Source organism: Phalacrocorax aristotelis, chromosome 5 (genome assembly GCF_949628215.1).
Source record: "Phalacrocorax aristotelis chromosome 5, bGulAri2.1, whole genome shotgun sequence".
Lineage (NCBI taxonomy): Eukaryota > Metazoa > Chordata > Aves > Suliformes > Phalacrocoracidae > Phalacrocorax > Phalacrocorax aristotelis.
The window spans coordinates 11,355,102-11,370,527 of NC_134280.1; the positions used below are offsets into that span (position 1 = coordinate 11,355,102).

A 15,426-nucleotide genomic window follows, 5' to 3' on the forward strand; every position below is an offset into this window, starting at 1 on the left:
GAAGTATTTTATATTTTTAGGTGGAACCAGAGGCAGTGGAAGGGATGAGAAAGCTGACTTGCTTGGAGCCCTTTTGGCTATAGTATGTTTGAGATGGTGGTCACAGGGTCAGTGCTATGCAGTGAAATTCCACTTCTTAAAACTGTACATTCAAGTGTTTTGTTTCTTCTTTCAGTGCTGTGGCTTGTAGGGCAAAAGTTGAACTGACTTTCTGAGCAATAGCTGGCTTGGTGGCTTGACAGCTGTAAGTCCACATTATTCCTTGCAGCTGGTCACTATCCAGTTGAATTTGCTCTAATACTCTAGTGCAAATTATTATTTCTTTTTTTTTTCTTTTCTAGACCATTGGGACAAGTTTAATGTATTAATTGTATTATTGTGGACACCTGAGGTACCTCATTGTTAATCTCGGCTCTGTTGGGAATCAATTATTTACCCCTACATTTGTCTGTATATCTAATTACCCACAAAATATCACCTTTCCCCCCTTCCTCCCTGGGAAGTTTTCCTGGATGGGATCCTGTAGCTTAGTTTTCACTTTGCAGATTATGCCTATTCTAAAATGTATTTGACAGAAGACCCCTCCGGTAATAAATCAGTGTCTAAAATATGGGGTTTAGAAACAGATTTCCTGGGAGCTTCTGGTGGTAGTTTGATCTTTAACTTTTATAGCACGGAGTGTGAGCAACATGTGGTCATGCAGCTTGGCAGGAGTAGGGTCCTGAAGTACTCGCTCAGCATAGGCTGCAGCTGGTGCAGATAGCTCTGTTTGGTGAAGCACCTTGTCAAAACAGCTGTAGCATAGTTGTCAGACAAATTGGACAACAGGTTCTTGATACTTTAATGCTCCAAGTGGGGAATTATGAGTATGGGAGGGAAAAAAACCTCTCCAGCACTGCTGGAACCTGAATTAATGAAATCTCTGAGGTGGGAAGTCACACATCCTTGGGGTGAAGTGCCTGTCTAGAAAATAAAAAATGAACCGGAAAGTCTAGCTTTAAATTTTTGTATGGGAATAATAGGGAGGTTTAAAAATAGCCCTGATAGAGTTACACCGAACATTTATCGTAGTGGAGAAGAGGAGACAACCAGGGGCTGCCAGACACTGCAGATGATGTGGAGATACAGCTGAATCTCTCTGCAGAGTGTTTGCTTGAGGACTGTGTACAGTGAGTTTAGGCACCCAGGACAGAGTAGCTCCTTTGAGATTTGTAAGGGCTCAGTTTCTTTGGAGTACAGAAGATACTTTTTTTTTTTTACTTAATAGAGGTTAAGAGTTCTTGAGCAACTGCTCTTCTAGACATCTGACAGGAAATGATCTTATTTGCTTACAAATATAGGATCAGGGTCAGCATGTGTCTGAGAGCAACCAACCCTTGGCTGCATTTTGCTGACAAGGGTCAGGAATAGCGTGAATGTTAACTTGCAATTAAGTAGGTGAAGAGATCCTGAGAGGCTGTGTTGCACACTAAACTCTTTATCCCTATTTTCATTCAGAGAAACAGATACTGTGAGATAAGACTTCTGCATAGCTTCAAATTATTACAAGATTACTTGATAAAGTAATTTAAGATTATGACATGTCCTAAACAGCTGCTTTATTTTAGCAATAACCAAGCTAGGAAGTAACTGTAGCGTTGCCTGTGTAAAGAATTATTTGAATTCAGCAATTCTGCTTTTACTCTTGGCCATCTCCATTTGGCTTTTGCCTTGCTCTAGGTTAAATGAATAGCGTAGTTTCAAAGCAGTGAGAGAGGAGACAGCTTTAGTAGGTACTTCTGTGACGTGTGAATCATAGTCATTCAAATAATGTAAAAATTTCACAACTAGAAAGCAGAATCTCTGTCTATAAGCTAAATAGAGGTCAGAATGTGTGCCAGAGAAGTGTAACAAGTCCTTTCAGCCTGGCTTTAGGGGCTTTCAGCTGATTTTTAGAGGAGTGACTTGCAATTACTGGTTCTCATTTATCTACAAAATTAAAAGTTCAAAGCACTGTGGTTGACTACAGAAACAAGATTGTCTTTCCCAGTTGGAGACATGCTAATGTGCCACCCTCTTAAGGTTTTCTTAGTGGTTCTGCTCTCAAATACATAAATCAATTCAGCTGCTATTAAAAGGATTCCCAGCATTTCTTCCCTTGCCGGTAAAAAGAATGTAAAATGTTCATGAATTTCCCAAATGATTGCTGATTTTTAAGCTTTCAAGTTATATTTCAAAACCTATTTGCTTTTCAGTTCTGCATGTATTTTTGTAGATAGCTGCCTTTGTTCTTTATTTCTGAAATGGTTTTAGCATCTGTTCACTATGGATTTAGCCAAATATATTTATAAAATGCTACAGATTACGTGTCTCTTACTCCTTTTTTTGAGGAAGCAAGTTAACTTTAGTTACCTGTTCCTGAAAGTTTACTGAAGTGCTGCAGGGTTATTCACAGCTGTGAGTTAGTATAGAAAAACATTTGGATGAAAGTGGTTTCTAAGGAAAGGAGTCAACTTGCTAGACTAATATTACTTTCTTAAAAATGTTTTTTCTAGGGTGACAATGGCAGGTGGGAGGGTTCCTCATGCTGTGAGGCTTCTACTTGTCATTAGGTTATCAACTTATGGCAGATTCTCTTTCAGAATTACTCTGTGTGGCTTTGGGCTGCAGTAAGAGAGGCTGAGAGTAAGCAAACAGGAGAGAGAGGGTTTTGGCAAGAAGAGTAGCACTGTAAATTTTTTTGGTATCAAATGCAAAAGGATAACAAATTTAAAGCAAGTTGAATGGTTGACAGCCTTCTTTTAAGGGCCTTGTTTATTTTGCAGTTGACACTGTGCAATCACTTTCCATAAATACTATAGAAAAGAAGTAAACAATTACTGACCTTAATTCAGTCTTCTATGTCTGAGCAGGTCAGGATGTGATAACAGAAGAACTGGTAGCTGAAACACATGAATATATTTTAATTCTGCATTTCGAGATGATCATGAACTCTTCTTCATAAAGTGATCCCATAGGAAATGTGTCTTAAAGTAAATTCTTGTTTGAGTTTGATCCCAGGTAACTTGGAGGGTGACTGACAATTCTTTGTATTTCAAACACTTAGAAGCAAAATGTGTAAGACTGAGCTAGGCTGAGGAAGTGTTTGTGATTTTTATTGATGCTATATTGCAAAAGGATCTAATTAGTAATAAAAAGCGAAATGTCTTGAAACTGATACAGTTGACTTGAGTGGGTGTTGATTTCGGTCTTAGTTGCAAGAAAACATAGTTTTTCTAGTTTCTATGCATTTCTAGTCACATTCCAAGAATGTTTGATCTCGGGAGAACGAATTTCATCTATTTGGCCTTTAAAGCTGAAGCTAGCTTGCTAGAAACAGATATAGGAGGCAATGGCAGCACAGTGTTCAACAGTGCTTCACGTTGCAAAGCTGGTCCTCCGTTCTTCCCTCTGAACTTAATGTTTCTTGTTGCAGTATTTACGTAAGCATTGAATTCTTGCTTCGGCTGCAATAGAGTGTGTTAGCTGACCTAATTAACTCTGGACTCGTGAGAGCAGGCCAGAATTTAAGTTAAAAGTCCCTATCACTTGATAAACAGAAGAAAAGAAACCTCCCAAACCTTCACATAAACGTTAGTGTCCTCCTAGGACAGTTCTTTCTAATGCTGGTACTCCTAGTACTTCCTTTTTCTTACCCATCTCCCTTGCTCTGAGTTTTCTTTCTGCACTGCTTAAAACGAAATTCTTTGGAATCCTACTTGGAATTTTTGTATATTCGCTGTAATCGATAACTGTAACCCCTTTCCTTGTGCACAACCGCACAGGGAGAGAGGCTGTGTTACCTGGGAGGTCTGGGAAGGGCTGCTCCTGCTTTGGCTTTCTCCTGCTCTTACAGCTCACTCTACTTCCTTGGTTTCCTGCTATCATAAGAACCTGCCAGCATTGTGACATAGAGGCGCCAGCCACCAATGGGGATGTGGGGTTTCTGCTGCCCCTGCCGTTACACTTCTGCTGGCAGCTTTTGGATTGGCTGGCAGCTCTGATGTCAAGCTTGTGTCAAAGTGAGCCCTGATGTTCCTTGCTTCTGTTTCTGGTGGTCTGTGGAGATACCTCACCACTGCATGGCCTTCAGGAAGCCCTAGCTGCTCACTTTCTGACTTGTTGCTGGCCTTTTGAGGTGTGATGAAGTGGGTACTGAAAAGAAGAATTTCCCAAGTGGTTGCTGTGAAATTCAGAATTTATTTTTGCAATTTTGTGTGTTGTATTCCTTGCTATTACTAAAAATCAGATTAGGATGGCTGTCACATTTTTTTATAAGCTGGAGGGAAATGGCTTGAAAAATGTGAATTTCTTCATCCTCATTTAAGTCTTTGCTTAAAGAGTATACCATATTCATAACACTAATTTAGAGATGCTGCAGTTCACATAATTTGCTCATTCACACCACAAACAGCTAACTGAGCTGGTTATATCCACCTCAGGATCCATTCCGTGTTATTAAAATGTTACAGTCATCTTTTATCAAGCTGATGTTACCAGTTGCTGAAGCCCCAAGCACTTCTCAAAAGGCAGGTGAGCCATTCATGTTCGCACGTGTATTTGTGACCTGGAAGAAGGGGGTCGGAACAGATGGAAGCTCAGATGCGCTGTAAATTATGAGAAGTAAAGCTCTGAGCTCTGTCTTCTCAAAGCATTCCTGTGTCAAACGGGCAGGTTATAAAACTCGCTGGGGCAAGGCTGACAAATGTGGGAGGTGGTTCTGGTATCACAGGATACTTGTGTTAATACTGGGATATTCATTTCGAGTTCAAATTAAGCTAAACTGAAGAAGCACAAACTTTTGAACAGCTTCTAAATATCAAATAATTTGTGCTTTCTATGGAACAGATTTCTGCAGGAGCTAATGGCTGTTACAAATGTCTATCCTTCACTAAGTGCAAAGGGTATTTTTCAGCTTCACCTTCTCTAATGTAATTATGTAGCAGCAAGTTAATTACAGTTTCGTACAACATTAACGTCCTGCTCTACCACACACGTTCTCTCCCCAGAGAGAAGATGAAAAACAAACTGCATGTGGCTGACCTAATCACACTGCTTAATGCAGAAGCAGAAAGTGCCAGCTGCTGCTGTTAAGTTATCCTAGGTAGGTTCTTGTGCTGTACTCATCCTACCATGAAAACTAAGGCATGTGTGCAAGGATCCCTGTTTACTTAAGGACATTGCCTTGACATGCACTCTGATCACCTGTCAGTGCTGATGAATTCTTCTTGTAGGGGATCACTGCCTGCTGGTAGTGCTGCTGGACAACTTTCTTTTTAGGGTGCTTGCAAAGCTTGCACCGTTTCAGGTTTTCTGTACCGTGTGTCTAATGCTGAAATAGGAGGGGAGGGCAGGCTGAAGCAGGGTAGGAGAAATGCTGTTTCTTTGTATGTGTTAACCTGACAGTCCGATATTTGACAACCTGCTTTGAGGCAGGAATGTCAGTGTCGGGGGAAGGCTTTTTGCTATGGGTATGCATTTTTTCTTTTTCCCTTCAGGTGTAAATTCCTGAGTTTTCAATGAGGCTGGAAGTCTTTAAAAACTCTGATTAATGTTTAGGCATTGATAAATCAGTTTCCTGAGAGCCCAGTTTACACTGGGAAGTTGGCTTTATTTGTTGCAGTGGAGGTGTGCCAGAAAGCATGAGATCTGCTGGGCAGAACTGCAGGATGCTATATTAAGGAGCTGGTTTTTGACCCTAGCTCTGACTTCCTCTGTGCTAATAGTCATATTGTTTAAACTGGTTTTCCCCTGTAATCACTAACTGTGTGTTCCTCTTTTTCTCGGAGGCCTAGTTTGGAACAGTTGGATCTGATCTTGCAAAACTTTTGCAGGGTCACAGCTGCAGAAGAAGTCAGCAGAAGCTGTGATTTGAATGTATGAATAAAATAAAAATTTTATTTTATAATAAAATTATATAATAAAATTGTAAGATTATAGCATTATATAATAAATAAAAGTTGGAGAGGCTGAAAACTGAAAAGTCATTGTACCTTAGTTCCCTATATGTAAAATGAGATGAAATGCCCTCATCCTTTTATTGTTCAGTACATGACTCCTTCATAAATGTTGATGACAAGCACAAGAGAAAAAAAGCATAAGGAACTCTTTATTAGTGCCAGATAAATAATACCTGATGCTCATTGCACAATGAAAAGGAGAAGTTTTGAATAATTCCTTGTCTGGGAATCGTTGTCCACTTAAAGGATTGAACAAGAAAGTAGTCCTGCTCTTTTTAAGTATTGCCATAATCGTAGGTGGTTAAGTTAACACGTGTACTTTCTTAATGAGAGTTTAAACCTTCTGAGCACCTTATGCCTCAATTTTAATGTAGAAATATTTTTTTTTGGTTTCTCTATAGCCAAGAATTATAGAATAATTTGGGTTGGGAGGGACCTCTAGGAAATCTCTAGTCTGGCTTCCTGCTCAAAGCAGGGTCAGCTTCAAGGTTAGAAGAATAGATGTTGTTCAGGGCCACTGGTGGAGTTTTGGGTGGCTCCAGGGATGGAGATGCCACAGCCTCTGTGGGCCCCTGGCCCAGGGTTTTTCCTCTCTCATCGTGAAGACTTTTTCCTTGTGTCAAACGAAGGATTTTTTTTTTTTTTTACTTTTTTGCTGCAACTTGAGACTATTGCCGCTTGTCCTTCTGCTGTACATCTCTGAAAAGAGTCTGTCTCCATCGTCTCCATGTGTAGGGGAGACAGCAGTGAGATCCCCATTAAACCTTCCCTGCTTCTGAGGGAGGCTGAACAGGCCCAGGTCCCTCAGCCTTTTCTTGTCTGGCACAATGTTCCTAGCTTGCACTGACCCATGGGTTAGTCCATCCCAGGTGCAAGGCTTGGCACGGCATTTGCCAAAGTTCAGTTGGTCTTGTTCAGCTTGTTCCTCTGGACAGTCGGGATCCCCTGGAAAGGCAACCCATCCTACTGCATCCTGACTGCTCCCCTAGGTTTGGTCTTACTTGAGAGGTTGCAGAGAGTATGTGCTAGTCCATTGGCCAGCTCAGAGGTATTTAGCCATATTGGCACCTGAAGTACACCACTTCTGTTTGCTAGTTAGACTTCAAACTATTGGCTGTCGCTTCTTGAGTCTGGTGGTCCATGTGGGCTTTTTTTGCCTGTGTTGTACTCCAGGCTTATGGTCTTTCTGAATACTTAGATAACATAGTCAACTAAGTGTGTTCTTGCCTGCTTGGAAGGTGGTAATAATTGTTATCCTCTATTTAATCTGAAATGTCTCAAAAATGCTTCAAAAATAATCAAAAAGGCAAGAAGCTTGTCTGGAGTAACTGATCAGTGTATTTACCTTCCATTTAATAGCCGGTGTTTTATTGTTGCGAAGTCACGTTTTGCAGCGATGCCAGGATGGCCATGTGTGTCAGTATAATCTTTTCAAAGTCATAATCACAAATACATCTTAAAACTGGAAGGGCATACCTTTATATTTTTGCTGGGAAAAGAGCTGCTAGACTAGAAGCAGACCAAAATGCCTAGGGACGGAATGTGCAGTAAGCTAAACCATGTTGGGCTGTGTTTAGAGTAACTAAGCAACATGGAGGTTTGCTGCAGCAGTTTCTGTGAATAGTGCTTACCAAGGTCCACAGCTCTCTGAGGTGTTGTACGTAGCAGATAGTCCAAAATTGCAAAGATGCTCGTCCATCAGTGTGTTTGCTTTGCTTATGTTACACCAGTGCGTTTGGCTGAGCAGAGTAGCTTTAACTTGATGGCTTGAGCTTTCTGAAACTAGACTTCCAAGGGAAGGTTTTGGTAACAATATGTGAAACTGTGTTATGGTCTGCTAATGTAAACTGGTAACATAAATAGTAGTAAAGCTGCAGGTGCCAATCATTGCCCAGAGGTATCAAGTGGAGAGTTCAGACCTTGTGAGGTGCCTGTTTTTATGTACTCCAGCTCTAAAATGTTGTTGGCTGAATCTATAGTTATTTTTCTGGCGATAGCGTGAGTAGTAGTTATCATTGCAGAAAAATCCGCAGGGCTGGCTACTGACTCCTGGGTCCAGCTTCAGTTGTGTTACGCTGACACAAATCCACAAATAAATTGTACATGAGTGGAGTTCTTGCTGACCTGAGGTGTTCATGTACGTGCAAGAGAAACCGCTTAGCTAAACTCGCTATGGTTTTCCTCCAGGCAGATGTATTTTGAGAGCTAAAGAGATCTCTAAATGATAAAGTAGTTAAATAATCAGCTTTACAGTGGTCCAGTGAGAGCAGCCTTTTGCAACTTATTAAAGAAATATTATCTCTTTCCTTTTTTCTGTTGCTACCCTGTGAAAGCATTATGGTACAGTATCATTTGTGTGTAATTGCACATTAATGCACAAAGAGGACAAACAAATGCAAGTTTAATTAGGATGGTTTTAAAAAAACTTATAAGCTTGGTGTATCATTCCCCTTAAAAATTAATAGTGATAGAAACTTCAGGTGCAAATGCAACTGCTGTGTTGATAGCAGGGGGCTGGGGAGGCTGGGTGGTGGGAGAGCCCCTTGCCCCTGGGATAGGAAGCCTGGGCTGTGTCATGCTGGGCTCACAGACATCTGACAGCTTGCTTCAGCTCTGCTGCCACCCTTCCTTCATGGCAAGCCTGTGCTTCTTTCCAGTGCATGTCTGTGCTCTCAAGGGTTTACAGGAGTATGTATTAAGAGAAGTTTTTATATCTAATGAGGATGTATGTGTTGCCAGCATGCTTGCAGCCAAGTGGTATTCTGAAGCATCCCCAGGGTCTACTGCCAAAGTTCTTGCATACTGTTGGATCTTTTTCCTTGCACTTGTTGGTTTCTAAACTTAAAACTGAATAGTCAAACACACGAGCTGAAGAGCAGGAGCTTTGCTGCCACTTTACAGTTGACTCTAGGGCACTGCTGGTGAATTGCACAGCAAGGTTAGCTTTTTCTTTCTTCCAACAGCTGTTTGGAAAAGCAGAGCTAATTTCTTGATACAGATACCTGGTAAGCAACAAGGAGGCTTCTGCCTTACCTTGCTGGTGTACTGGGGAGCCCACACTTGCACCAACAAGCCGTGGGACTGGAGTGTGCTTAATGTGGTGGTGGTTTCTTGGGAGACAGTGATCTTGAGTTGCAGAAGATATGCCCAAAGTTTCCGTTGCTTACATAGGGTTTTTTTCTTTGTGTTCTCCTCCGCTTTTCCCCTCCATGTAACAAAAAGGGGAATCAGTATGTTGTAGATAAGCACTTAGCTTGCTTTTTCATCACTGACCGCAGCCATTACAGACAGCAAGCCCATGGGCAGACAGAGATGAACAAGTTCAGTGAAAATGGCTATTGTTTTTTTTTCTTTCAAACTATGTAGTCAAAACCGCTCATTGGTTTGTACTGTTACAATCCTGATTTCTTTCATTCCTTTTCTTTATGCTTTGCTAGCTTTTAATCTGAAGACACTCTTTCACCAGGTTTTTGCATCTTGCTGTGAGCTCAGTAAAAAAGTGCCTCTTCCCTTGGCTAGGGCCTGAAGGCACTGTCATAATGGTGGTGGTGGCACCTATGGAGGCTGGATCCCCCTTCAGGAGCCCTCCCCGACATCTGCCTGGGCTCCGGGCTCCTCGTCATCCTTCCTGCTGGAAGCAAGTCCATGCATACTCAGCTACTGCTTGAAGCCAGGCCTTACACAAGTCTGTGGGGAAGCCTCTGGCCACTGTGTTTGCTCTTCAAACAGCTGTCAAGTCTTCAGAGACCTGGCTGCTCAAAGCATCCCACACAGTGCTGTCTGGGTCCCAGCAAAACTAAAATCATCAGAAGGGCTGTCTTGGAGGCTTTCTGTAATTGCTTTCCAGATGGGTGTAATTTTGTGTCACTGTTAGTGGTGATTTGTTTGTGTGGGGCTTTTGGGGAGAGCTGCACTGTGAGGGATATGAAAAAAGGGTGGGGAGGCCTTCTGCATCAGTGTTCATTCTTGGAGAAAATGTTGGCCCAGCGCTTGTCAGGTGTGAACCTGGGTGTCTTGGCTGAAGCTCCTGAAAGACGTCATTCTGGGACTGCTGTTCTTCAGCATCTGCATTCAAGACTCGGGTGCTGCACGTAAACAGGATACAGGGGGAATTTGGCCTATGTTATTCCTCCCCCAGGACAGGAGACCCATCTGCAAGGCACTGACAGCTGCTGCAACTGAAGAGGCATACTAGAAAAGGACAAATAAAACTAGAAAAGGATAAATAAACTAGCAATAATCCTTTGTGAATATTTTATTCCTATTGTATTTTAGTAGCACTTAGATATATAGAAATCTGGCTTGTGGTAAACATCTTTGAAGTTGGGGAGGGATAGTCTTCTGGAAAGAATACGAACTAATTTGTAATTTTTCAAAGACTCCAGTCATTTGCTTACAGGTACAGTTTCAGTCCATCTCACAATAGTTGTAAACTAAAGTGTGATAAATGGGCAGCCAAATCAGTGGTGTTCAGCCTTTGGAAAAAAAAAAAAAAATTTTTTTTGGCGGTGGTCAATGTGCTGGGCTGGAGTTCAGGTGTTTTACTACAAGTTCCTGCCTAATTTTTTTTCCTGAATTGTGATTTGTATGGTATCCTCACTTAAAGTAGTCCAGCAAAAGTTAAAATGAATTTTTTTTTTACATCTTTAAGGCTGAGATGGGTCTGTTGCAACACTTAAACACTTTTTTTGTCTGTTTTTGTGACAGAAGGACACATGAATTTCTACAGAAATATGGACTTTAGGGGTTGTGCACTCATTGTTGCTGAGCTATTGCTGTTCCTTTGACAATCTGAGACTGGTGTGAGCATTTTGAATAACAGCAGCATTATCTCAGCTGTGAAAAGATACACGTACCTATGGGTACAAGCACGTAGGCAGCAGCATGAATGCAAAGAAATTCTTAAAGTCAGGAAGGATCCCAGAGCAGCCAGGCCTCACTGTCAATGTTGAGATAAATTGGTTAGTGCTTTGTGTCAAATTAACTTCTGAAATCTGTTTTCTAGAAGTCAGAAACCCCAGAAGTGGGGAATTGTGGAGGCTTCTGAAGTACACAGGTGACTTTGAAACAGGTTTTACTGTTGTTTCATTAGAAACAATGCTGGTAAGGGCTTCAAGGAAGATCTTACTCATATTTTGTGGACTGTGGCTATCCGTGAGCAGAGCCAGTGCCTGAACCTCAACCTCTTGTTCTCAAAGTCTACCATCTTAAAAGCTTTCTGTAGCGCTCTGAGGAGCTTTGCTGTTAATTCCGTACTAATGAAATTTTACCGGGGTTTTGTGGGTTTTTTACAATGTTAACTGCCTTATAACACTGCTTTAGCAACAACAGATATTTTAGTTTAACTCTTGCTGTGGAGGCACTAATCTTAGAGTCACTGAAGAAATGCTTCTGGTATAATTCTGTGCCCTTGTTATTCATAAATAATACTGAGAATGTTTTTCTGTATTCATAGGAAAGTACTAGTGCTTACCCAGAAGATGATTAGGAGGTTAACTGTAGTTCTGTAATGGGTTTGTGTACAGTTATAGGATCTATCTTTTGTGAACTGCAATTTGCAGACTGAATTTAAATCTTTTTTTACTGTATAAAATTGTTACTTATTTAAAGACTATCTGTAGTTCAAATGCTGAAAATTCCCTGGCCCACGCAGTGTGGGAATTTGTGCTGGGATAATGTGATTAGTGCCTGTAAGGTCTCTGCTTTTACTCTTTTATTTGTTTATTTGTTTGCCTCTAGGCATTATACTGTCAAGGAAAATGTTTTAAATATCAACGAAGTTTTTCATACCCTTCAGGCAGGCTAATCTGTTACTTGTGTTGGGTGCTAAAAGTTTGCCCAGCCTTTGGCAGAGTGAAAACAAAATATAGTCTTTTGGGTTTGTGCAGTTCAGTTGTAGATACATGAACACAATTAAGAATGAAAATTATTTAATCAGTGTTGTCCAAGAGGTGGCTCATTTAGCAGGGACCTCTGTTCATGCTCCATCTTTTTGGACTTTGGCTCTTCTAACATTCTCCAGTCTCGCAAAAAGAAAGCCACAGCTCAGTCTCTCATCCCTGGCAGTCGGCATGTTATATTCCTCCTCTGCTGCAGAGGTTAGTCTGTAAGGAATCGCCCCTGCTGCAGCGGACTGCCCTGTGTCTTGGGATCCACACTAGCCACTCTGCTGCTCGTTGGGCTCCTCTATGCTGAGGTTTGGCCGTCGGTACTTAGTACATTTCTATGATCTTGGGCAGGCAGATGAGGTCTTTTTGCTTGTGAATGGGACATACTGGCTAAACGTACTTCTGAGCTTTACCTTGTACATAGAGTTACAGCTCTTTTGCATGAGGTAGGAGGTTTGAGGACCCTCTGCGTGCAAAGTTAGGGATTCTGAAACACAGCTGGTCAGCATGTTTAACATCACATGCTTGCGCCCATGGTCATTTGCTGCGACATGCTCCTTCCAGATTGGCAGTGTCCACATGCTGGAGGTGACTGGCTTACTTGTCCTCAGTCACTTTCACAGACTTCTCTAGGGGTCTGTTTTCAATGTTTTTCAATTAAACCATCAGCTTTTGGGCCTGCTGAGGCTAGAGATATGAATTATTGAAGAGGAGACATTTGGAGAAGTTTAGGTCTAGTCAAAAATGAAAATCCAAGTTGGGAGAACATGCAGATGAAAGCAAAATGTGGTCAAGTGCTCATTTGATGTGGAAGTACATCACCGAAAGGACTGTGTTCCCTTCTATGGTAATATTTTCCTTTTTCTAAAGACTGACAAAATCAGTTATCTCATCTGTCACACTCAAAAAAAAGACCCCAAAAAACAAAAAAAAACCCAAAGTAAAATTATTTTAATCAGACTATTTAATTTACCCTTGTCAGCTGAATGGACTTCCAAGGCCATACATATAGTCCTGCTGAATTCATTGCAGTCTGAAGTTACTTTTCTGACTTTTCTTGGGTTCTGTTAAACACACCTGTGATTTAGGCATGTTAGTTAATGGGAGAGTACAGCAGCCCTAGCCCAAGTGTGCAGGGCTCTGTACAGCGTCTAACTGGAAAGCAAGGGTGAAGCTTGCATTCACTAAAACTGAAAAGCAATTAGCTTTGAATAGGGACAAATTTCAGACAATTAAAACTCAAGCTCATACATTTTTATTACTCTGCAATCTCATAATTTTCAGCTAAATTAAGACTTCCAGCAAGTCTGAAGTGTGCTTCCCTTGTATGCCAATAATAACAAATGAGAGGCGTCTGCAGAGGATGAGTTTGGTTATGCCTTCTTTAGCATTTTTATACATTTAAAATATATGATAGCCTGAATATCTTCTGCTCTCCTTGGTTTTATTTTTATCTGTAGTACCATTTAATGAGCTATTAGAAATTAAATTCCTAGATAGTTTTGCTGGCTGCTCTCCATTGCAGGATATTACTGCACTACTGATTGCTGCAGTAATAGCTAGAATACACTTCTTAAATGTAACATTAAATATCAGCAACTTGGTTTTCCTTCAAAAACATACATTCTTGCATCTCTTCTTTGAATAGTATTACTGAATGACAGTGATATGGCATTGATTCATATGGCAGTGATTTACTCTGAGGTTATCTTCAGTAATGGCATCTTAAATAGCTTCCTTTAGGATGAAACTTATTTGTGTTATATTTATTGAATTGTCAGGCATCTAACTAATCTGATGATACTGACGCTGTTTATAAATGAAGTGTAGACAGCAGCTTCAGCTATTATTTGAAATTTACCCCAATACTTGATCTGACTATGTTTGCAACCAAAATCCACTAATGAAGGTGATTCCTTGGCTCTATTAGTCCCATTTTATCTCCGCTTTCCACTTTTGCTGTTGTGGGGGTACTTCAACCTCTTAATGACCAAGACAGGCTGTTGCTCCAATGGATTCTGAGTAATTTTCATTTAATCTTCAACGTACTACAAGATACAGAAATTTTAATTTAAAATCTAAATAATATGGCTCATTTAAGCATCTTTTAAAAAGCAAGTAATCAATATCTGATATTTGGGTCACTGTTTCAGTTCTTTATTGGAAAAATAGGAGGTTTTCTCATGCTGGACCTGAATTGTCTATCAAGAGTGTGTTTTTCAATGTAAGATCGTGCCCTACTGTGAGAGGCGAGGGCGTTGGGGTGGCATTTATAGAATTATGGGAATGTGCAGTATAAAACAGGACTTTAAACCATGGTTTTAAGATGATTAGTTCGTAGCTATAAGACTTGTAAGGCTTATTTAGGACAATTGATTTCAGAACTGGCAATGTATTTTGCCTGTAGTGATATTAAGCCTCTGTGTCAAATGTTATTGTTGGGTTTTTGTTGTTCGTAGGTGTTGCAAGTTGAGACTTCAAAAGAGAAACTACCTGACTTTCCTGCCAGGCCAGAGGAGGAGATGTTTCGGCTCTTGTTTTACATTTCAGAATATCTTGATGTGACCCGCACCCACATGTTGTGTTCTGTAGAACATCTGTTCAAGAGTGTGATTGTTTGTGTAGTGGGGAAGGGTTCTGGACATTAAAGATAAATAAAACCACATTGGTGTAGGAGTACCTAGGGACTGTTGCTAGTTAATCACAGCGATCAAGCTTCTGTTAATAAGCTAGTGAAAGTAAACTTTGTATTTTTTGGCCTCCTGAACAAAATTTGCTTAGAAGAGGGAGCAGAAGCAGCGTGGATATGCAGTCTTTAATTACCTGAAACTAGTACAAATGTATCCAGAAATGCCTGCTGAATAAACTCCAAGAACTGGTGAAACTAATCATGCCTTGAAGTTAGTTGGAGTCTGGTTAAACTGTCTTATGAAACTATTTTAGAAAGGAGGCTGGAAAATATGTTCAGTGTTGGTAGTTTTAATAAAATGGTAGTGCCGTTCTAAAAAAGATGAAAATTCATTTTCTGAGAATAGATAATAATGATCAAAAGCTGGGAAAATCTGAAATTTGTTTCATATTGTCTGATTGGTTTTCTCTCTCTTTTTTTTTTTCACTAGTGATCACATGGAAAATATTTATGGCTACTTAATGAAATATACCAATCTCGTGACTGGTTGGCAATATCGGTAGGTCTTCTATGGTGCTTTTCAGTAATGTTGGTCTTTGCAGCCTCTAAATGAACGTGTTTCAGATTTTTTTAATACTACTTGATTTCCCTTTTTCTATTAGGTAAACTGTATGGAAGAGTCTTATGCCTTTCTCAATATATATTAAGCTAACATGTAGGTGGGTAATATTTGTATTAAGGCATGAATAAGAAAAAATGCATAGGAAGTATGAAGCAGTTAACTCATTTGGTGGCTTATAACTATGCTTGTGTGTGTAAAAAGCATGTACAGGATTACTTTTTTTCTCCTTTTCTGTTAAAAATATTGTCTCTTTTTTTTTTTCTTTTAAAAATGGTGGCATGATTTGGCATAAAGCTGAAGACTCAGCAG

General features: G+C 40.4%; 1 protein-coding gene across 4 annotated transcripts in view; it reads left to right on the forward strand.

Moving 5' to 3' along the window:
- Positions 1–15,426, forward strand: part of OSBPL11 (oxysterol binding protein like 11) — a 58,425-nt gene that overhangs the window by 15,263 nt on the left and 27,736 nt on the right. For 3 of the 4 annotated variants that reach the window (XM_075092970.1, XM_075092969.1, XM_075092972.1), the window contains one exon: positions 14,986–15,054. In XM_075092970.1, coding sequence (XP_074949071.1) covers positions 14,986–15,054 — 69 coding nt within the window. Of the gene's footprint in view, positions 1–5,027; positions 5,123–14,985; positions 15,055–15,426 lie in introns of all 4 variants that reach the window. The other variant, XM_075092971.1, reaches the window with a different exon arrangement.